Below are 23,304 nucleotides of genomic sequence, written 5' to 3'. Positions count from 1 at the left end.
TTCCAACTAAAAGCAAGTCATGAGATTTCCCATGAGAAAGGTGTCCTCCCAGTATCAGGAAAAGAACATTCTTATCAGAGACCGAGAGTCCATCCTGGAATGGACCTGCACAAATCTAATAAAATAACTTTTATCTTCAATTATTTTCCTCATATACTTCCTAGTAACTGTCTCACAATTTACTGCCCTAGATCCAGCCTCTGCTTAACATATCCTCACAATGGATTGTTCTTTGTGCAAAAGGGTATACAGCATAAACTTTGGGGTCTATGAAATTTTTGGGTCTTCATTCTCCTTTTGAAGTCTCCCATGTACATTTAAAATTATTAAATAAAAATTTGTATGCTTTTCTACTGTTAATCTGCTTAAAATCAATTTAATTCTTAGGCCCAACAATAGACCCTAGGAAGGTAGGAGGTTTTTAAAAAATTTTTAAATCAAACTTATTTTAAATGATACTTAAGAATATAAAACTAGGGGGGCTGTGGTTGTAGCTCAGTGGCAGAGCGCTTGCCTGGCATGTGTGAAGCACTGAATTCAATCCTCAGTCACATAAAAATAAATAAATCAAGGTATTGTGTCCATCTACAACTAAAACATTTTTTAAATATAAAATTATACATATTTATGGGATACAATCTGATGTTCCAATCCATGTATATACATTGCGCATTTAAAAAAAAATCAGGTTAGACATACCTATCTCAAATGTTTATCCTTTCTTTATGGTGGAAATATTCAAAATCTTGTTACAGTTTTTAAATATAAGGCACATTATCGCTATCTATAGACACCCTACTGTGCCATAACCAGCACACGGAAAGTTCTCATTCCTAACCTCTATAGTATCCTTAATAAAACCTATCAATAAGGTGGGTGGGAGGAAGCAAAGAAAGACCTGCGATTGACCCAAACAGGGGGACGTTCGGTCAGGTGCGTAGTTTGGACCACGTTCATGTCTTTGCCTGTGTTCTTTTTTTTTTTTTCCTTTCTTTTTTTTTTTTGGGTGCTGGGGATCGAACCCAGGGCCTTGTACTTACAAGGCAAGCACTCTACCGACTGAGCTATCTCCCCAGCCCCTCTTTGCCTGTGTTCTGACACGAGTTATCGAGTTTTGCCAAGACCACCACGATGGCCACGCCCAGAGCTCTGCCAGGGGAAAAAACTCCACTCCCCGCGCCGCATGGGGAGCGGCCGGCCCCTCCTCTACGCACGTCCCGCTCTCCGCGCGCCCCGCCTCCCCGGAAAGGGCGGGGCCCTGGAGGGCGGGGCCCTGGAGGGGCGGGGCTGGGGCTCGACGCGAACTGGCCTGTGGCGTATTTGGCGGGAGGCTGGCTCCGCAGAGCTACCTGTGGCTGCGCGGGATTCCCAGTTTCCGCTCTGTCTCTCCCTGAAGCTTCTCAGTCCTTCCTCTATGGTCTCGGCGTAGGGCACAGTAACCCTTCGCTCCGAGGACGCGATGGCTCCCAGGAAACGCCCGGAAGCCCAGAAGACCCCCAGCGCGGTGATGCGCCTCCGGAGCAAGAGCAGTCCCCAGGAGCTGGAGCCCGAGGCCAAGAAGCTCAGAGTGAAGGGCTCCGGTACTGCCTATGCCTGCTGCTTTACTGTTTCGCAGTTCGGGAGGCCCGAGTTGGGGTCCGGCACCCCTAGGTTCTGAGGCAGTCCCAGTTCACGGTGCCATAGGTGGTGCATTTCGCCTGCCGGTGCATCGGTCAACGCCTAGAGTTTAAGCTTAATCCCCGCCCCCGGGTGACAGGAAGAAGCCCATAGGCTTTTCACGTTCCTGTAGGTCCCCGGAATAATACTAGCCTTCCTGGCTCGCTAGCTGCTGAATTTCGACAGTCGGGGCCGTTAGCTGTATGTCCTTGGTTTCAGCTGTGAGAGCCCGCAATCCATCCCTCCTCCCTTCCTTAGAAAGCTCATTCTCAGAGGCTTCAACCTGAGGTGTAAGGCGCAGGGGCGGCTCAGAAGACTGGAGCTGGGGGTGGACCAAGTGGGTTTTGTCCATGAGAATAAAGAATTGGTTGTCTAGAGGTTGGGTCCGCCAATACATCTTGGCAATCCAGAGTTGCTTTTTTTCTTTTTATAATTTCACACCCTCCCCCAAATAATCTAGTTAAAATTTACAGCTATTCCAGACTGTTTAGATCCTGCTGGTTCCCAGGAGAACCAATAGAACTTGAAACTAATAGTTGGTCACCTCTACATTATTGTAATACAAGATCTAAAGATGCTTCTTTTCACTGGGAATGCATCTCAGTGGTAAAGCACTTGCCAGCTCAAGAGGCCCTGGGTTCCATTCCGGACACCCCGCCTCCCCCCAAAAAAGCTTTTCCTAAACAATCACTGCTGCTATGCTGTCCTTTTGTTGTGCATTTTATGTGATTTTAAGATTAGCACTCATCCCCACACTGCAAAATGTTCTTTTTTCTTCTTCCTCTTCCTCTTTTTTATTAATGGCATTGGAAATTGAGCCCAGGGTCTCACATAATGCTAGGCAAGCGCTCTATTGAGTTACAACGGCAGCCCTCCCCTCACTTTTTTTTTTTTTTTTTTAATTTGGAGAACAGGAACTCATGAAGTTAGTTGCCTGGGCTAGCCTCAAACTTGCTGTTTTCCTGCCTCTGCCTCCCCAGTAGCTGCGATTACAGGCATGTGCTGCCACACCCAGCTATTCTTGTGTATTTCTTTGACTCAACTCACAGGAAGCCTACAAAGTCATATTCAGTTTCACTTCAAAATTAGTGTTTGGGGGAGAGTTTTGGAAAGTGTTGAGTCTCATCATTTCTTTCTTGTGCCAAATGAGACTAAACAGATCATAGAAAGGTAATGAGACAGATTGGCCATGCTGAGTGAAACAGTAAGGCTTTCTTTATGGGATTTCAGCTGAAAAACCTTCCCTGAGATCAGAGAGGAAAATATGTGTCTGTTCTTCTTGGCAGGTTCTAGCAGGAGATATGACTCAGGCTGCCTTTGGGCGGGGTTGGCTAGCCTGCAGATCCCGCCACCATGCAGCAGCATCGTCAGGGCCCTCCACCAGCATAAGTTGGGCAAAGCTGCCTGGCCATCACTACAGCAGGTGAGGCATTTCCTGGCTGAAGTGCTCAAGGATTTGCATGATGCTTCTTTTACTGTTGGACACTCCAAAACTAGATAATGGATTTGTTCAGCAGGTTGTCAGAGTGGTCAAATAACCCTGACCCTGCTGTCTGACCATCTGGGCACTTCTAGGGAGAAAAGTCTTATGTTGTAAAGGCCTCAGATGGAATACGCTACACTATAGTTCATGTACAACATAGATATTTTCATGCACAGGGCCAGGCAGCTTTCCTTTGGTGGGAAAAATTGACTGTAAGACTTATCTGTGAAGGAGCCCAGAGATTGGTAGTTGACCCAGGTTTCAGTTCAACTTAATTCTATTTTCTCTGTCAGGGTCTTCAGCAGTCCTTTTTGCACTCTCTGGCTTCTTACCGGATATTCCAAAAGGCTGCCCCCTTTGACAGAAGGGCCACATCCTTGGCATGGCACCCGACTCATCCCAGCACCCTGGCTGTGGGTTCCAAAGGGGGAGATATCATGCTCTGGAACTTCGGCATAAAGGAAAAACCCACCTTCATTAAAGGGGTAAGCAGTTCCAGGTGCCAGATGGTAGTACTGAAGAAGTATTTGATGAAGGAATGAAAGGAATGTTGACATCAAATAGCCAGATGTTTGGGATCAAAAGTAACTGGGCGCTTTTAAGCATATAAATGGTAATGAGCCTCAAATATTTATTGAACGCCTGCCCTTGGAATATTTGAAGGTATAGACCAGTGATCACCAAGCCCCTTCTTATCTCTTAGATCCATCTTTTCTGTCCTTGGCTCTACTCTGTGTTTTAGCCACACCAGTTATTTCTGTTTTTGAAACTGGGGCTCTGCACATGTTGCTCCCTTTGACTGGAGTGCTTTTTCCCAAGGGCTTCTCATGATTGACTTCCTCTTATCCTTCAGGTCTCTGATCAATCTACCTTTTCAAAGAGGCTTTCACTGCCTCTCCTACTCAGAAAGTAGACCCCACCCCACCTAATCATTCCCTAGGTCATTGCCCTGCTTCACATACCCCCCTCAAATGTTTATCAGTATGAGGTATTTTGTTTGTGTGTCTTTATCCACCAGAAAGTTGACTCTTATAAGGTCAGGAACTTTGTCTTTCTTGCCACCGTGCCTGGCAAAATTTACCATCTTAACTATTTTTGGAGACAGGTTCTCACTATATTGTCCAAGCTGGTCCCAAACTGCTGGGCTTGGGTGTGTAGCCTCCTAAGCAGCTGGAAATACAGATCAGTGGCAATAAGTAAACTGTGTAATCAATCTCTATACCTTTTGAATGTTAGGACTAACTAACATTAAGCACACATCTGAGCTGGATTGCATGTCTGCTCAACACTTTTTCAACTGTGGTTTTTTTTTTTTTTTTTTTTAGTTTGGTACTGGGGATTGAACCCAAGGGTGCTTAACCTCTAAGCCATATTCCTAGCCCTTTTATTTTTTATTTTGAGACAGGATCTCGCTGATTTGCTTAGGGCCTTGCTAATTTGCTGAAGATGACTTTGAACTCATGATCCTCCTGCCTCAGCCTCCCATCACTGGGATTACAGGCGTTGGCCACCATGCCCAACTTCAACTCTGGTTTAGAGTTTGAGGAGATGAGGGGAAATCTGGTATGAGATTTTGTAAATGGAAGGGTTTGAGGAATAGCCCATTCTAAAAGACCAGATTAGACAGGTGTGGGTGGTTATGATTCAAGGTGTGAAATGGTTGTTAAAGAAAACAAGTGTCGGAAGCCAAAGGACAGCCTGCCAGAGGACAGCTGAGGACAGAACTGGGTGGGGGCTGGGGAGATAGAGCCGGTAGAGTCGGTAGAGTGTCGGTAGAGTGTTTGTAAGCACAAGGCCCCGGGTTCCATCCCCCACCCCCGCAAAAAAAAAAAAAAAGAACTGGGTGGGTTTCCTGCCCCTCTAACAGGGCAGGTAACCACTAGGAAGGATGTTTTAAATTGAAATCAGAACTCAGAGTTTGGCAAGAAGATATTTATTTTTTCCAGGAATCTAGGACATGTGAATAAAGAAATGTGGTTAAGCTTGGAGGTGGTAAGAAGCAGTCTAAGGTATTCTAGGGGAAGTGGTTCCTGACTAAAAGGGAAATGACAACCATTTTGGACTTGTGCCAGACTGAGGTGGGCTGCTTTTGTTTTACATCACCTTTTTTCTTTTTTTTTTTTTGTAGTGCTAGTGCCTTGTGCATGCTACACAGTCTACCAGTGGAGCTACATCCCTAGCTCTTGACATCACCTTTTGCTATTATGTGCATGTAACTAAAGTTGCCTTATACTGTCACAGAGATTGACCTAGGCATTAGAACTTTGTGACTTGTGGCGAGGGTATACTTGAGGAAGGGTATACTGATGTAGAGAACATATTTTAACTCCCAGGTGCTGACAGCAAAAAGTTGATTTGAGACCAGTTACTGGGGAGCAGCCATGCCACATTTTATCACTTAAGTCATCTGACCTGGACTGTGCTCTTTACATTTTTCAGGCCTCTTAGTTAGGGAACATATATTACATTTTCAAAATGAAGATAGCTTTACTTTATTTTTATACAATTTATGTTGTGTTTTTTTGTTTTTTTTGGTACCAGGGATTGAACCCAGGGGTATTGACCACATCTCCAGCCCTTTTTTGTATTTTATTTAGATAGGGTCTCACTGAGTTGCTTAGGGCCTTGCTAAGTTGCTGAGGCTGGCTTTGAACTCATGATCCTCCTGCCTCAGCTTCCCAAGATGCTGGGATTATAGGCATGTGCCACTGTGCCTGGCTATTCTTACACAATTTATCATAAAAATTCAAAAAATAAGAGGAAAGTATAAAGAATAAAGTAAATATGATCCCAAACCCCTATTTTCAGCATCTCTCTGTGCATGTATATACTACTATACACATCCATTCTATTTCTGTTATTACTTAAATGTTCTAGCATAGAATCTAACGTGGTTTACTTATGTCAAATGTTCTAGTTCAATCTTACCATACCATAGGAAGACCATTTAAAAATATCTTGTAATTTTCTTTTTTTTATAATGCCTTTGGTTTTGGTATCAGGGTAATGCTGACCTTATAAAATGAGTTGGAAAGTATTCCCTCTGTTTCTATTTTCTGGAAAATTTTGTATATAGTATTGGTATTGATTCTTTCTTTAATTTTTGAAGAATTCACTACAAAGTCATTTGGGCCTGGATTTTTTTCTTATTTTAATATTATTTTTATTGAGGTATATGTACAGTAAACTATACATAAAGTCTACAGTGTGATGAGTTTTGATATATGCACACAATCACCATAATTAAAGTAATGGACATGTCTATCATTCTCAGAAGTTTCCTAATGCTTTTATAAGCCATCCCTTTCTACCTTTGGTTCTGTCCTTTGGAAACTACTGATCTGCTTTCTGTACCTATAGATTAATTCGTATTTTCTAGAACTTTACACATATGCAATCATGGAATATATGACTTTTAGGTCTTGCTTCTTTGACTCAGTATAATAATTTGAGATTCCTCTACATTTTTATGTGTATCAATAGCTTGTTTTTCTTTCTGCATAATGTTCCATAATTACAGTACACTATAATTTATCCATTCACCTGTTGAAGAAACTTTGGATTTTTTTTTTTTTTTTTTTTTGCGGTACTGGGGATCGAACCCAGGGCTTTGTGCTTGCAAGGCAAGCACTCTACCAACTGAGCTATCTCCCCAGCCCAAACCTTTGGATTTTTTACAGTTTTTGACTCCTACAAATTTATGACCATCCATGTACAAGTACTTGTAAGGACATGTTTTCTTTTGGGGTAAATACTTAGGAGTATAGCTGGCTTGTAGAGTGGGGGTCTTTTAAAGATATATATATATATATATATATATATATATATAGTTTTTTATGGTACTGGGGATTGAACTCAGGCATTGTGCATCCTAAGCATGTGGAATGTTTGTTGTAAGGAGGTGGAGGGGTTGGTAGCTGTCTGGCATTTTTCTGTTTATATAACAAGCAAAGAGAAATCAAAGGGTAATGGGAGGGGAAAGAGTGGCAAAATGAATGATGAGAGGTTTCAGAAATTAATTTTATTTATTTATTTACTTGGTACTGAGGATTGAACCAGGGGCACTTAACCACTGAACCACATTCCCAGCCCTTATTTTGAGACAGGGTATCATTAGGTTGTGTAATGAGGGCTGGGAGATAGCTCAGTTGGTAGAGTGCTTGCCTCGCCAACAAAAGGCCCTGGGTTCAATCCCCAGCACCGCGTAATGATTAGTGATACTGAGCATTTTCCTTATGCTTTTTGGCTACTTATATATCTTGTTTGGAAAAACGTCTATTGAAGTCTTTTACATACTTTTAGTTGGGTTATTTAGGGTTTTTTTGTTGTTGTTGTTGTTATGGGAATTTTTAAAATATATTCTGGATATTAACTCCATATCAGATTTATGACCTGGAAATATTTTCTCCCATTCTACACATTCTACAAATTGTCTTTTCACTCTATGGATTGTTTCCTTTGATGCTTGAGTAATTTTTAATCATTTGATCCAACCTTGGAATAAATCCAATTTGGTCATAATATAGTTATCCTTTTTAAATATCACTGTATTGTGTTTGCTAATATATAGATATATGTATATATATTTTTTAAATTTTGTAGTTGTACATGGACATCATGCCTTTATTTTATATGTTTATTTTTATGCAGTGCTAAGGATCAAACCCATGCTAGGCAAATGCTGGGCCAGCCCTGAGTTTGCCAATATTTTGTTTAGGATTTTTGCATCTGCATTTGGGTGTAAAATTGACCACAGATTTTTTGTGTGTGTGATATGTCCCTGTCAGATTTGAGCATCAAGGTTACGCTTGCCTCATAAGCTTGGGAATTACTCCCTCTTTTCTAGTCAGTGGAGAATTCAGGACTGGTATCTCTTCTCTCTTTCCCTCATCTTCCTCTTCCCTTACCTTCCTGAACGGTTCAAACCAAAAGTTGTTAATTAGGGTTCAGCAAGAGAGACTTACGTAGTGGGGAGGAATGGTAGCCTGGTGTCAGATGCTGGGGTCCATGAAGCTAAGGTAGTGACAGATGTGGCGTCTTAGCAATAAAATCAGCACCCAAGTAGGGTAAGGACAGCAGCATCCATGCAGGCAGGGGCAAGGGATGGTGGTACCCTGTGGTGTCCGAGGACGTACAATAGTGAAGCCTGAGAGCTGGTGGGAATGGCAGATTGCGGTACTAGCAGTGAGGGTTTGGCAGACCACGGGCACTGGTTAGGATGTCCTGTAGAGCAGGGGAATATGCCAGTTATGTGTTGAGTTAGTTCAGTGCTTATTGTGTAGGAGACCTTGTTCCAGCCTATCCTGCTGGATAGTAGTAGCATAAAGCAGAAGTGGAGGAAGAGCTCTTGGAGGTAAAAAGTTCTTAAAACAATGCCTGACATAAAATGAGCACTTAATAAGCAAAGCCATTCATGTTATCTTATTTTTCCATTTTAGTCCCCATAGTTGTTCTACTTATTTTAAAATTTTATTTTTATTTTTATTTTTATTCATTTATTTCTGCAGTTCTGGGGATGGATCCCAGGGCCTCGTGCATACTTGGCAAGTACTCTACCGTTGAGCTACAGCCATAGCCCTTTTTAATTTATTTTAACACAGGATCTTGCTGGGTCATCCTCACACTTGCAATCCTCCTGTCTTTAGCCTCCAGACTAGCTGGGATTACAGGCATGTGACACCCTACCCCAGTTTTCTGGGGTGATAGAACTGTTCTGCATCCTGATTTTTGTGGTGGTAATTCAAATCTTTATATGTTAAAATTCATAGAACTCTATATTAAAAAGTCACATTTACTGTATATTAATTTAAAATATAAAAATAAAACTAAAGTCTTAAAGAAGACTTCGGAGAGCATCCTGTCATCCAGGAGTCTCAGCCGGCCTGGTCTTGTTGGAGTGCAGTATGTTTACCCAGGCCTGGGTCTTCACTTCTGGGTCCATCATCACTCACTGGTTTTTTTCCTTCCTCCTGTTAGATTGGAGCTGGAGGGAGCATCACAGCACTGAAGTTTAACCTTCTCAATACCAACCAGTTTTTTGCCTCCTCAATGGAGGGAACAACTAGGCTGCAAGACTTTAAAGGCAACACCCTCCGAGTTTTTACCAGCTCAGATACCTGCAAGTGAGTAGTTTAACTAGTAAGGGAAAGGGTTTTGAAACTTCAGGTGTCATTCTATCAAGGGCATCTTATATAATTTTGGGGGGTAGTGCTGGGAATTGAACCCAGGGATACTTTACCACTGAGCTACATCCCTGTTTTTATTTTGAGACAGGGTCTCACTAACTGTTAAGTTCCAGGCTGACCTTGAACTTGGGATCCTCCTGCCTCAGTTTCCTAAACATCTGGGATTATAGGTGTGTGCCGAGACACCACATACTGGAAAGAGCATCTTGGTCTCATTTCTTTTACTCAGTCCTGGCACATGAAAGAAAGGGAAGGTGTTAGTCACTTTCTCCTCCTCCTTTCCTTCCTTTTCTTCCTCAGACTCTAAGTGCTCTGAACTTGATCCAGGTGAGTTATTGGTTTGGGAAAGTGTCCCAGAACCTCAACCCTTCTTAGTGAAGGAAGGGCTTCAGCAGTTTTTGTTTTTTTGAGTTTTGGTGGTGCTGGGGATTGAACCCAGAGCCACATGTGTGTCAGGCAAGCCATATTCCCAGCCTGGGCTTCAGCTCTTCTAAACTCATTCCCAAATTACACTAGACCTTGACTCTCACAGGATAAGTTGACAGGGCCTAGAAAGGCTCTCAGTGAAACAAAAACTAAGAACTGAAGACTTAATGTCCTCCATTCGCTAGAGTGTAATGATTTGATCAGCTTAAATGGATACAATCCTCTCCTAAAAGCAAGTGACTGGAAAAATTAGGAAATGTAAGTTATTTTGATTTCCAGCCTAAGGCACGACTCTGACTGCTCCCTAAGGAATTAGTGAGGGTGTAGGGTATAACTAACATTGTCCTAAGCTACCGCACTGGGTAAGAAATATATGAGCTATTAGGACAGGTGATTAGACAGATTTAGCTTCAAGTTATTCTTCCCCAAGAAGCCCTTCCACTCACAGATAGCCAGGAAGGGTGGCAAAAGGCGATGTGGCTTGGACTTGATGGTTTCAGATAAACTATGTGACTTGGAGCTCTCCTGGCCGATATCAGGATCCATGAAGCACCTCCCAAAAGCCTGCATCCTCAAGTAGTCTGCAGAAGAGCTTCTGGGTTGTGCATGCTTTTTCCCTAAATGCTCAGAAGGGGGCAGACGTTCATTTCTAGCCAGCTATGAGGAACAGAGCCGGAGAATTCCTGTTTGGTTTGTCATCTACTATCTCCATCTACCAAATGATGGAGAAGAGGAAATGAGGCTTCCTCAGAACCTGGGCTGTCGCAGGCAAGCTAGCCTTGGGACTTGCCTTGTAAATCTGAAGTTTGGGACTCTTTCTAGCTGAAGATGCTGAGCCCAGCAGTTAACAGGGCCCATTTCTGAACCCTATCACCCCCGTTCACTCTGGATGGTAGACAAATCTGAGTGTTCCTTACTGGGGATCCATGGCAAGACAATTATTCATTCAACAATTTATTTATTGAATGCCACTGTGGGTTAGACACTGGAGCTGTTACAGTGAATAAATGGACCTGTCTCCGGCCCCAAGAGTCTCATGGCACAGTCTTTCCCTTTAGCGTCTGGTTTTGCAGCCTGGATGTATCTGCCAACAGCCGAGTGGTGGTCACAGGAGACAACGTGGGGCATGTGATCCTGCTGAACACAGATGGCAAGGAGGTGCGTTCTCTGTAGCCAAGGTCCTCCCTGTCCCGCCCTTGCCCCTGACTCATTTCTGTGTCCCCACCTGAACTGGGCTGTCTTCTGCAGCTTTGGAATCTCAGAATGCACAAAAAGAAAGTGACCCATCTGGCTCTAAATCCCTGCTGTGATTGGTTACTGGCCACAGCTTCCGTAGATCAGACAGTGAAAATCTGGGACCTGCGCCAAATTAGAGGGAAAGCCAGCTTCCTCTACTCACTGCCACACAGGCATCCTGTCAACTCAGGTAGGACATCCCATGCTTCGGCTTTCCTGCAGACCCTGCCTATCTCACCACTGCTGGGGTTTTTCTCAAAGTTTGGAAGTTGCTGGGTCAAACTTTTGCCCCCAGTAGCAAATACCAAACTGTTATCTGGGAACCTTTCTAGTTCTGGCTCTTCCCATTAGTGGCTGAGTTTCTGTATTTTTGTTCACAACCCAGCTTCACCTCTCCTGCCACGTGTCTAGAGAGGAGTGAGAGACTGGGTGCCCCTGCAAGAGAAGGCCTGCAAAGGCCAGGTAACAAGGGGCTTGGAGTTCTGTCAGCTTAGGGGCTTTTCACTTTGCCAGCTTGTTTCAGCCCTGATGGAGCTCGGCTCCTGACCACTGACCAGAAGAGTGAGATCCGAGTTTATTCTGCCTCCCAGTGGGACCGTCCCCTGGGCCTGATCCCACATCCTCACCGTCACTTCCAGCACCTAACGCCTATCAAGGTGAGTGATGGAAGGAAAGGCAGCTGTGATCACAGGGACAGACAAGGTCTGCTCAAGGTGGGGAGAGGGGAAGATGTGGCAGCCTGTAATCCCAGATCTTTTCTTGTCCTGATAAAAGCAGACTCTTAACTCTTTGGTTCTCTCTGCTCCTTTTGTCTCACTCCTATGATTCCATTTTGTTGAATTTTGTTAATGTCTCTCTGATAAGGTATTTTTCTGAGTTTTTTTCAGCCCAGCCCTGATCTGACTGGCCATTTTCTATGATCCCAACCCTCTGTTCTGTCCTATTTCAGTTACATGTGTGTGCAGCTGATCCACAAACTAACCTTCACCTTCTTAGTTTGTCTTGCAGGTTTAGGTGGCTTCTAATAATAGAAATAAGTCCCTTACTTTCCCAATTTGGATCTCCGTTTCCTCATCTGTAAAAAGGGAATAATAGTATCTAACTGATAGGGTTGTTGTGAGGATGAATCAATATGCTTAAAGCACTTGGCACCATGCCTAGCACCTGGTGAGTACTCAGTAAATGATGATTTAGTACCCCATGTCAATCCAGTAATAAATAATATCAAGAATCATTCACCAGTTGGTATTCTTGCTAATCCATTTGTTCACATCTCTTTTGTACCTGCCAGGCCAATTTCCTATCTGTGATTTCTTAGTGACTTATTTCCAAGCCACTGCTTATCTGTTTCCTCCTCCTTGTTAAACATGTCTTTCTTCCTTCAAAACCTCCTTGAGCCAGGTGTGGTGGTGCACACCTGTAATCCCAGCAACTTGGGAGGCTAAGGCAGGAGGATCACAAGTTCAAGGCCAGCCTCAGAAACTTAATAAGGTGCTTAGCAACTTGTGAGACTCTGTCTCAAAATAAAAAATAAAAAGGGCTGAGGAGGCTGGGGTTGTAGCTGAGTGGTGGAGCACTTGCCTAGCACATGTGAGGTACTGGGTTCTATCCTCAGCACCACATAAAAATAAACAAATAAGCTGGGGATATAGCTCAGTTGGTAGAGTGCTCGCCTTGCATGTACAAGGCCCTGGGTTCAATCCCCAGCACCACAAATAAATAAACAAATAAAATAAAGGTATTGTGTTCATCTACAACTAAAAAAAAAAAAAAAAAAAAAAAAGGACCAGAGATATGACTCAGTGATAAAGCACCCCAGTTTAAATCTCCAGTACCAAAAATTAAAATAAAGATCCCATCCAATTCTGTCATTCCAATGAATACCAGATTTGTTTGGGGTGGGGTAAGCTGGAGAAAATGGGTTTCCTCTCTTTTTTCAGCCATTAGTAATTTTCTCTACCCTACCGTACCCTACTTTTCCCTACTCTACTCGACCCTATCCTATCCTACTTTGGTGCTGGGAATTGAACCCAGGGTCACCCTACCACTGAGCTACATTCCCAGCCCTTTTTATTTATTTTGAGACCAGGTCTCACTAAGTTGCCCAGGCTAGCCTCAGATTTGTGATTCTCTTTTCTTCAGGCTCCTGAATGGCTGGGATTACAGGCAGATGCCACTTTACTTGGCATCATTAGCAATTTTATACTGTTATTCATGTGGCTAGAGGAGGTTTAGTAGTGGAGTTACGTCAGAACTTATATCCTATTTGGTTTTGGTCACCAGAGGCTTCTGTGTTGTTAAAGGCTCACCTCCTAAGTTTATGCCTGGGCCAGGCTGATAATAAAACACTCATCATTTATCAAGCACTAGGGGTGTTGCTTAGTGGTATAGTACTTCCCTAGCATTCATAAGGCCCTGCCTTTGATCCCCAGCACTGCAAAGAAAACAGGAAAACCACATTTATCAGTTGGAATTATCTCAAGAAATGCAAAAGAGGTTGAAGGTGTGAATGTGTCTTAAGGGCAAGGGAGGCCAGCTGGAAATTAAAAATTTGCAAAGGTAGATGCACACACAGTTGAAAACCATTAGTTTTCCCATTAGTTAAGTTACAGTCTTGTTAGTGGCAAAGAATACCTTTTTTGCAGTACTGGGGATGACACCCAGGGCCTCGCATGTGCTAGGCAAGCACTCTACCACTGAGCTACATCCCCAGCCCCACAAAGAGTACTTTTAATGTCCCTCTTAACAGGGTTCTGCATTTATTCTTGTGATCAATCTCTCCATCTCCTAGGCAACCTGGCATCCTCGGTACAACCTCATTGTTGTGGGCCGATACCCAGATCCTAATTTCAAAAGTTGTGCCCCCTATGAATTAAGGACGATTGATGTGTTTGATGGAAGCTCTGGGAAGATGATGTGTCAGCTCTATGACCCAGAATCTTCTGGTATCATTTCGGTGAGGCTTGGGCACGCAAATGATGGGAGGAAGCAGGGGTTCAACCTACCTCACTGACCAGAAATTAGTTCTGTGTGCCCTTCTGTCTCTGCCAATACCTTTACCCTCTCTTCATGCTGATACTCTTGTCTCTGCAGCTCAACGAATTCAACCCCATGGGGGACACACTGGCCTCTGCCATGGGTGAGTAGAAGCAGGTGTATCTTGGACTGGTCAAGCCCAACACTACTCCCCAAGTTTTAGTGCAGGCTTAGCTCAATTTAGCCCTTCCACATTCACCCCTGGGCAGAAGCCAATGAAGATGACTGGGAGACAGTGGTCTCCTGGCCCAGGCCCTCTATCCATCTTGCTTTGTCTTGGTCATGGCAATGCCTGGTTGCTATCCAGTTTCCTAGCATTTCCTTACCAAGACCTACGTTCCCTGGACCAGCCCCAAGCTCTCAGACTGACAGTGGAAGGTATAAATCAGACTGTTCTTATTCCTTCTAGGTTATCACATTCTCATTTGGAGCCAGGAGGAGGCTAATCTGAGGAATGAAAATGAGAGACATTGAAGAAAGTGTGGGCACAGCCAACGGCTAGGAGGCCACAAATGGACATGAGTGCTATGAAGAGGCAGCTATCTGTTAATGGGCCAAAAGTATCCAAGTCTTAGGACTGAAGATTGGCACTGTGGGACTGGTACTGGGACATTGGGATGTTACTGCTTTTGACAGCTCCAGAAACTTAGGGTGAGCCAGCTACCCTAGGAGTCCCTATTATATCTAGCCTGGAGCCAAGCTTACCCTAAAGCTAAAGTACTTTTCTCCTTTTTGATAGGTGGTGGCTGAGTGATCAGGGCATGTTTTTTAGGTTTGTACTCACTATTGACAAGGACAATAAAACCATACCCAACTGAGCTTCTGAGTAGATATGGCACTGACCTGGTCACAGGGCTCCTGGGGTCTCAGAAATGAAGAAAAGGCACAAAACCAGCATTTATAGTCCAAAACTTCATTCTCCGGGAGCTACCTCAGCCTTATTCTGTGCCACAATCGAGCTATCCAGCTCGCCACCTGCATTTACCGCAAGTCCCTGGAGAGCCCCATCCAGCTGAGGGAGTATTTTCATGATTCTGTATGACTTGCTCCCTCCCCCTCCCCAACTCCCTCCCCGTACAATACAAACACCCTTCCAGACCTGCTCAAGTCACCAAGGGGTGACAGAAGTGCCTGAACCATTGACACTAATGGTAGCTTCAGCTGGACAAAGGAAAACTTGGTTGGCTGGTTGTTGGGGATCCAGGTCCTTGGTAGCAAATGTTGTGTACCCCCAGAGTTGTGCAATTTTTCCCTCTAAATAAGCACTGAGAGGCAAGATGATGTCCGGTGACCCATTTGCCAAAGACTCCAGGCTGGAAGATAAAGAGCAGGGCTTGGTGGAAGAGCAAGGCAGATCAAGCACCGACTCCTTCAGTTATTTTTATCCCAGGTCCTGAGTGACACCCGAATGCTTGTCTACATCTCAGGTCCTTAGGGAATATGGAAGAGGCAAATCCTGTTTGGAGAAAGCCAATGTCCAACACAGTACTTGGTGAACATCAGGCATGTGAATGCTGAGTGAACAGGTACCGTGGGCCAAGCCAAGCCCCACTTGCTCGTCTGGGCTGGTGTAATTAAGGAGGCCCAACCCAGGGTCTCCCGTCCATAGGCTGAGGAGCAGCAACAGTCAGGAACAGGGCCCAGCCCACCTCCCCTAGGAGGCAGAGGGAAGGGGGCTGAGTGGTTGTCAGGCATGGTCCTCCCCATCTGCAATGTGGCGGTAGCCAGGAGGCTGGGCCTGCATCCGGAAGAGGACGGTGAGGAGCAGCACTATGAGAAGGAAGAGTATGGAGCCACAGACGGCCAAGGCCACGATCACCTCTGGGCAGGGGGAGGGGAAGAGAAAGGTAATGTTAGCATTCTTCTAACAAATGTTGAGCACCTACCATATGCCAGGTACTGTTCTGACATACAGGGGATATGCAGGCAGCCCTCATGGAGTTTCCATCTAGCACAAGGGTTCTATATTCCCAGTGCTGGAGATCAAACCCAGGGCTCACATATGCTAGGCAAGTGCTCTACCACTGAGCTACATCCCCTGGCCAAATTCACATTTTAGGAGGAAAGATTCAATCAACAAGCAAATGATGGGAATAACAGGTTAGTGGTAAGTGCTATAAGAAGCTCAGTTAGGGAAGGCGTCAATGAGGAAGTCAGAACAGATGATGAGACAAAGGTATGAGAGCAGAGGGGGGTCAGGAAGCAATTACAGAAGGCCCCAATATGGGAATAAACATGGCATGTTCTAAGAAGCAAAGTCTCACTGCAGCAAAGTAAACAAGGGGCAAGTAAGAGATAGGGCAGAGGACCAGGCTAAGTAGGGCCTGGGAGGCCAAGCAGAGAACTTGGATTTCATTTTCTATGGAATGGGAAGCCACTGGAAGATTCTGATGTGACATGAGCCTATGTATGTTTTTTTAGAAATACCTTCTTACTTGTTGAGAGATTAACACAGACAAGAACAGAACCAGAAAGAATGCTAGAGACTTCAGCAGTTCAGACAAGAGCTGATAAAATGAACTAGGGAGAGAAGAGCATGTACCTGAAAGACTGAGCTGATAGGATCTGCTAGTGGGCCGGATGTGGGTTATGAGAAAGATATTGCCTAGGGTTACACTGTCAATAGGGTGAGTAATGTGGCATTTACTAAAATGGGGAAGCCTGGAGGAAAAGCAGATTTGAGGGGAAGAGCATCTGGTTTTAGACATGTCAACCTAAATACCCCATTGGACGTCCATGTAGAGACCTCAGCTGGACATGAGTTTAGCCCAGAGAAGAGGTCATGCATCTGCAAGTCATAACATAAAGACAGAATTTAGCATGGAGATGGGGCGTGGAAGCCATGAGGCTGGATGAAATCACTTTGGGAGTCAGTATAGATAAGAAAAGGGCTGGGGAAAGCTGTGGGCCATCATTTTAGTGGGGAGGGAAGCATGGAAGTAGGAGAAAAACCAGGAGAAACCAAGAAATTTTTTTTTTCCTTGGGGTGGCAGGGTTTGGCAGTGCTGGGGATTCATCCCAAGGCTTCTCACATGCTAGGAAAGTGCTTTACTACTGAGGTACAACTCTAACCCCCAAGGAAGTGCGTAAGGAAGGAGTAATCAATTATGTAATGCTGCTGAGAGGTGAGAGAAGCTACGTACTGGTCACCTTGACAAAGGGTGGCTTCAATGCAATGTCAGTCTGAGGATGAGTAGTGAGGAAAAGCCAGAGCTAGGCAACTCGTCCATGAATTCTACCCTCAATGGAATCGGGAGCTGGAGGAATGGGCCTCAGAGGTCTCTGTTCGGCTCTGAGATGCAACTCTCCAGGAGAGAAGGGAACACTGAGGCATCAGAGGTCCTCATGGAGAGTAGAAGCAAGGGATCCAGAGTAAGTGGAGCAGTTGCCCCTGCATCCTGGCTTTTGCCAACAGTAAGCCAGTAGGTCTGGTGGTGGGAGAATAAGTGCTCTCTCCTGGCTGCTCTTATTTCTCAGCTATGTAAGAAGTGAGTGTATCCCCTGAAGGTGGAGTGGGGAGAAGGGGTAAAATGTTCTCAGGGTGGAAGATGGGACTGTCCAGGGAGGTACAGTAAGATGGCTGGAAGTGTGACAGCTCCCTCAAGATTGTGGATGTGACCTGGGACATGACTAGCACAGAGGCACGCAGCAACTCACCTGTGTCTGCAGTACTGCTTGCCAGCTGGCACTCCTGCTGCCAGTCCTTGGGCACGACAGGCTCTGTGAGGTGAAGGAAGTCCTGCAGCGGGCAGCGGTGAGGGCAGCCAGGCAGGATCAGTGGCCAGGGGTTGTTCTTACTTTCATTCCGAAAGTACATCTCCACGGAGAAATTCCTGAGGGTTGACAGCAGGCAAGATGGGAACTGCTCACCATACCTGTAGATGAGTCCCTGGGCTGCCCTCAGTCATACCTGAGTGCCTCTCCAGAGGTCATACTGGCAGCTTGACTTACCCGTTATCTTCTTGGTAGAGTTCAAATATGTGGCAGGAGGCATAGGGGGCTTGTTCACCATTGTAGACATCCAGTGCCATTTGCAGAGCAACCAGGGTAGTGTCATGCTGTAAGGGAGAGGGCTTGCCCATCAGCACTGCTCCCCAACACCCCCAGGCACTGAATAGAGGTGAGATTCAACTACTGGCTTGGTGTCAGCACCCTGGGGAGTTCAGGATCTTACCGCAGAGTACATTAGCAGCTTAGGGAGTTGGGAGGTAGTTGCCATTAGAGTCAGGTTCTTCCGTATCTGAGCCAGCAAGACTCCTGAAGAAGAAAAGTCCCCAGTGTCACTGGCTCAAACCCATTTGCTCCTCTCAACCTCTACCAGTCCTGGTTCTAATCACCAACCCACAGGACTCTTTAGGTTCATGGGGCCCATGTCAGAACTCTAAACCACTCCCTACTCTCTAAGAATTTTCAAATTTACGTAGGGAAGCAAAATAAAATAAGGTATCTATATTTAAACACAGATGAAGAAACCTGCCCCTTCATCGGTGAGCTATGAGGCCCTTCCCAGTTTGATTACTCCAGTGTGGAACAAATGTAAACTTAAGACTGCTCCACAACACACAGGACGGTGGCTCCATGCCAGGTAAATGCCATATGCAGGTTCTGAAAACTACTGAGGTGTCAGAAAGGCTCTACAGCTGGCATGCTCTTGGGTGCTCAAATACGGAAGCTGGCACATGTTATTATTCTCAGTCTTCTCTCAAAATGGCCCCAGCAGTTCTCTGGAGGAAGGTATTCAGTTAGGGGAGGAAAGGTCTTCTGACATGGGTGAAATTTGGTAAGTATGGCAGAAAAGAAGCATGTAAACCTGACTCTGTTCACAGGGCTGTCAAGAGAGCTGGATGACTACAGGGGAAGACAAAGGGGAAATTGGTTTTGAAAGAGCAGAGAATATTTCAGGCAAGGACGTGTGAGAAGCCCCATAGCAGATTTTCAATGTGGAGGGGAGTGACATGCTGTCCTTGTCACTCACCCCCCTGAAGCCGGGCCTTCTCTGCCTGCTCATGGATCCCGAAGAGGAAGCGGAAGCTGAAGTCCTTTAGCTGGCTCAGACGCTGCATGGTTTGGGGTGAGGCCCAGGGTGGCAGGAGTAACCCATGGGTTTGCTGTGTATTGTATGGGGCAGGTTAACTCCCCAGACCTAGGCAGAGCCTCTCTGGGGGCAGCTCTCTTCCTCAGAGGGAAGGTGCCTGTGTGTGAGGGAAGGGAAGGAGAGCAGCGGTGAGGCGGAGGGGCTGGAATGGCAGGCGGTGTTGGGGCTGCAGGGCACAAGAAAGGAAGCTCAGGCACAAAGAGCAAGATTCAGCAGAAAGGCGCCTGATACCACGAGAGCCCTGGGTGGAGAGGAGTAGGAACTGCTGACTAGTAAACCATTTCCCACTCTGAGACTTTTCACCCGTGGGGGAAGTTCCCGTGTTTCACAGGCAGCAGCTTGCTGGACCTCCCCAGTGGGCATGGCGGTATTCAGGCACTGTGTTCTACCATCCTGGTGACCTGGGCCTGCTGAGGGTGAGAGAAAAGCAATCCCACTGGGCACCTTTGTGGGCTCACCTCACAGAAGAGTGTGTCATAGACATTCCAGACAGTCTCCAGAGTCAGGTCTGTAAGTCCTGTCTCATTGGCCACCATGTCCAGAAATTGCTATGAAAAATGAATCAGGGGATCAGTCCTGCCCTGGGGAAAGAGCAGTCTGATGACCTCCGGCTCAGCCCCCACTCACTGCATTCCGAATACTCTCATTCTGATACTCTGGTGTCTGCCGAGTCTCGTTCTGCAGCTGCTCATAACGGGGACACGGGCCCAACGGAAACTTTAGCAGCTGCAGACCAAAGGGAGAAGACAGAGGCAGAGAAGTCTGGGACCAGCAGTCCCATGTCCACAGTTGTCCTCCTTGCCACCTCCAGGGAAGGGTTGGCCAGTCTTACCCTGTCCTCCGTGATGGGCACAGTGTGAACAGGGATAGGCTGCCATGATATGTTAGGGTTGAACCGCTGCATCCCATTGGGAGGGAAAAGTCCAGCCAGGTTGGCCTCAGCACTCATGAGAGTACGGTCAAAGTCGGTGCTTCGCACATACACCTGCAGAGACAGCAACATGAGTCTCACCTGTGTGTATGTGCAGGGGCACTCTGGGCTCTTCCTGGGGCCCCAAGGAGAGAACCTGTTCTTGATGGCCACCCAGAAATTGTAAACCCACCAAGCATCCCCTTCTTTGCTTTCCTTTCTAGGCCCCAAACATCAGCTGGGGCTATCACCACTGTGCGAAGAACTCAGACTGTGGGAATGACTCTAATGCAAATGCCCCTTCCTCCTAGTCAAAAGTGCTTAGTCAGTAGTAGGCTGTCCCTGGTGTCTCTGAATATTCTCATTCTGATACTCTGGTGTCTGCCGAGTCTCATTCTTTATAAACTGGCTCAGAGACCAGGGGGAAAAATAAGGAAGAGAGAGGGTTTGTGAAACTGGGGAAGGAACTGGGGAAGGGAGGCTCACGATAGAACCGGGCCTCAGGAACATGAATATGTACAGACTCTTGAGACAGCTGGGTTGAGAGTGGGAACCAGAGGAACAGCTATAGCAACCTCCGTCTCTTGGGTGGGGAAAAGACCTCAGGAGCAGCACCCATGTCAATCTTCCCTACTTCCTTTACCTTGTCCTTCCTGGCTTACCATCTGACACCCCCACTATACTCTTAACTTCATGGAAACAGATACTATATCTGAGTGGTGCACCACTGTATGTACTAGCACAGTAGGTAATCAATGTTTTGGAGGGAAAGCCTGTTACTTCACAGTCAAAACCAACTTTGCCAGGCCCTTCCTTAAGTCTCAGTTGGATGCTTGATCAGTCTTGATGCCTTTTCCCAGTCAAGCAGGGGCAACTCAGCCTCCAGAGCTACATTCTAGATGGTTCTTAGATGTCTCATCCTACGACCAAAAATGCAGGAGGGAGGCCAGAGTGCTCAGCCTCATCCTTAGGCTTCCTGAAGGAAGAGGATAAGAACAGATCCCATTCCTTTTGCCTCTTAAGCTCCCAGCCTTACCTCCTGACGGTGATAAGAGGTGTTTAGAAAGCCATGGTAGCGCTGCCGCAGAGCCTGGCCCAGCTCCCAGTGCTGTAGCATCCCTTCCTGTGGGCAAATCCAAGGGTTAAGAGGGTTCATATAGAAGGAATGGCTCACAAACCCTATGGAGTTTGGGTGCTGTTGCTTTCTAAGTATACCCCTGGCTGAAGTAGGAATGGGTTATTCTGACCCCATGAATCATTTAAGTAGCCAGCTGTGTGTGGTACTGTCCTAGACATAGAGTAACTTAAGGTTAAGAAATTTGGTTGGGGCTGGGGATGTGGCTCAGTAGTAGAGTGTATGCTTAGCATGTGTGAGACCCTGGGTTTGATCACCAAGCAACACAAAAACAAACAACAATAACAAAAAAATGTGGTCATGGACTGGGGATATAGATGGTAGAGGGCCTGTCTCACAAGCACAAGGCCCTGGGTTCAGTCCCTGGCACCAAAAAAAAAAAAAAAAAATCTGGTTAGTCAACATCCATGTGGGAACTGGCAGTTTAGAGGACCCCGAGTTCTGCAGTCTGCACCAGAGGTTACTCATTTGTTGTTGTTGTTTCCAGTACTAGGGATTGAAACCCAGGGGCACTCAACCACTGAGCTACATCCCTAGCTCTTTTTATTATTTCTTTAAAATTTTGAGCCAGAGTCTCACTAAATTTCCCAAGCTGGTTTTGAACTTGCAATCTTTCTGCCTTCACCTCCAGAGAAGCTGGGATTACAGGACTGTGCCACCACCATGCTCAATTAAATTATTCATTCTACAGCTGATCCTGAGGGTGACCTGCTTCTGACCCACCTTGGTTAGTTGACCAAACCCCTGGGGCCATTCCTCTTCCTGATAGGGGTCCTTGGGATATGTCTTCACAGGCGAACGGTCTCCGTGTCGATAAAGCTGAGGAAAGAAAATGGTTTGCCTACAGGTTAGAAAGTTCTCCTTGATAGGAACACAGAGCACACCTCTGCCCCATGCTGGGGAAAGGAAGCCTCACCGACACCACTGCAAAAGACCAGAGTTCAGGAGGGTGTTAACTTGACTAAGCAATGTAACTGGAGACCATGGGCAAGGCAAGGCACAAGTGGAAAGAAAAAAGTAGTGAGAATAATGCTTTCGGTGGGTAAAACTGAAGGAAAAAAAGTCACCAAAGTCATCTTTCATGGTGAGTCTCTTAACCTTTTAACCACATCCTTGACCCAGGGAAGCCTCATCCCACCTACCCACTAATACAGAACTCCTTACCCGAACGCCCTGCCCCCCCAGAATGACCCAGGGCTCCACATCAGTTCTGAACCCAGCCCCTCGAACTCCCCCAGGCCAATGGTCTCCTAAACCAGATCTTCTCCTCCAGTCCTCGACCCCCCATCACAAGCCCTGTCCCTCCCTCCACCAGCCGGCCTTTGCCCTTCTAGCTCTGGCAAACCCTTTGGTGACTCTGTTGCCCATTACCAAGGTAACGAAGCGCAGACTCCGGGCCTGGGTGAGTGGCATCACCATCAGGTTCAAGACAAAAAGGAGCTGGAAAAGAGCGGCCCGGCTCCAGCCGTGCTGTCTGCCGGCCATCATCGCTCTAGTGTGTGTGCGCGCAAAGAGGTCGGAACGCTCTGAGTGGCACCTGCTGCAGCCGCCCGGACGCACCCGTAAGGACACACGCCGGAAGTGCGCTCGCCGACATCTTGCTAAGGGAGGAGCACGGGTGGTAGAATCTGGAAGGGAATACGTGGAGGAATTTCGCGATCTGGCAGTGGCGGAGACGTGTAGGAACGTAACGCGACACTGCGCGGCAAAGGGGCTTGAAGACTTGTCTTGGTCAAGGGGACACGGGGTCAGGGCTGCCTCTTCCCGTACCAAGGTGGCGCTTGCCCTGGGTGGGGCCGTGGCCACAAGAGCGAGCGCCCCTTCAGGCCGAGGTGCTGCTGGTCCTTATCCCAGAGCCGGGAGTGCAGAATTGGAGCGAGGGGTGGTGAAGTATAGGGCGTCCTTCACCACGCCCCTGGCCTTCGGGTGGAGTTTGAGCCTTGGCTTGGTCCCTGTTTCCCGGGAGAGGTTTTGTTTGGGATGCAGGACCAAAGTGTGTAAACAGCCCTTTGGACTCCCTGTGCCCTTGAGGTTGGTCCCAGCATAGTCTACTGTTATGTCTGCCCGGAGCAAAGCTTCAGAAAGTCTCTCATTTCCTTTTTTCAGTGCTTTCCGTCTTCCCTCTTGTCCACTTACAACTTC

The 23,304-nt window shown here is 46.3% G+C and overlaps 2 protein-coding genes across 3 annotated transcripts; one reads left to right on the top strand and one right to left on the bottom strand.

Annotated features, from left to right (window-relative positions):
• Positions 1-1,300: 1,300 nt before the first annotated feature.
• Ddb2 (damage specific DNA binding protein 2) lies at positions 1,301-14,858 on the top strand. Its single transcript, XM_047518935.1, has 10 exons — positions 1,301-1,580; positions 2,943-3,079; positions 3,433-3,624; positions 9,116-9,261; positions 10,809-10,908; positions 10,999-11,176; positions 11,500-11,642; positions 13,778-13,942; positions 14,080-14,125; positions 14,432-14,858. The coding sequence occupies exons 1-10, from the start codon at positions 1,460-1,462 to the stop codon at positions 14,494-14,496; spliced, it is 1,293 nt and encodes a 430-aa protein (XP_047374891.1). The 5' UTR covers positions 1,301-1,459; the 3' UTR covers positions 14,497-14,858.
• Positions 12,780-23,045, bottom strand: Acp2 (acid phosphatase 2, lysosomal). Of its 2 annotated transcripts, none has more exons than XM_047518937.1 (12): positions 22,933-23,045; positions 22,534-22,790; positions 21,886-21,981; positions 21,064-21,150; positions 19,950-20,102; positions 19,745-19,843; positions 19,576-19,665; positions 18,998-19,130; positions 18,197-18,279; positions 17,974-18,080; positions 17,680-17,855; positions 12,780-15,335 (listed from the first exon to the last, which is right to left on the bottom strand). In XM_047518937.1, the coding sequence occupies exons 2-12, from the start codon at positions 22,648-22,650 to the stop codon at positions 15,277-15,279; spliced, it is 1,200 nt and encodes a 399-aa protein (XP_047374893.1). In that variant the 5' UTR covers positions 22,651-22,790; positions 22,933-23,045; the 3' UTR covers positions 12,780-15,276. The 2 variants fall into 2 exon arrangements, with proteins under 2 accessions (XP_047374893.1, XP_047374892.1); XM_047518936.1 differs by having other exon boundaries at positions 12,780-15,843; positions 22,933-23,042.
• Between the last annotated feature and the right edge of the window lie 259 nt (positions 23,046-23,304).

This window comes from Sciurus carolinensis, chromosome 11 (genome assembly GCF_902686445.1).
Source record: "Sciurus carolinensis chromosome 11, mSciCar1.2, whole genome shotgun sequence".
Classification (NCBI taxonomy): domain Eukaryota; kingdom Metazoa; phylum Chordata; class Mammalia; order Rodentia; family Sciuridae; genus Sciurus; species Sciurus carolinensis.
Note: the sequence above shows the minus strand (reverse complement) of the source record. Positions and strands in the feature narration are given on the sequence as shown.

Excerpts from the sequence above, each read along its gene's own strand:
- Ddb2 (XM_047518935.1), top strand. The coding sequence starts at position 1,460 with ATGGCTCCCAGGAAACGCCCGGAAGCCCAGAAGACCCCCAGCGCGGTG. Across the intron at positions 3,080-3,432 it reads CCTGGCCATCACTACAGCAG|GGTCTTCAGCAGTCCTTTTT; the intron begins GTGAGGCATTTC and ends TTTCTCTGTCAG. Across the intron at positions 14,126-14,431 it reads CACACTGGCCTCTGCCATGG|GTTATCACATTCTCATTTGG; the intron begins GTGAGTAGAAGC and ends TATTCCTTCTAG.
- Acp2 (XM_047518936.1), bottom strand. The coding sequence starts at position 22,650 with ATGATGGCCGGCAGACAGCACGGCTGGAGCCGGGCCGCTCTTTTCCAG. Across the intron at positions 19,844-19,949 it reads TGCCCATCACGGAGGACAGG|CTGCTAAAGTTTCCGTTGGG; the intron begins GTAAGACTGGCC and ends TTTGGTCTGCAG. Across the intron at positions 18,280-18,997 it reads GAAGGCCCGGCTTCAGGGGG|GAGTCTTGCTGGCTCAGATA; the intron begins GTGAGTGACAAG and ends TTTCTTCTTCAG.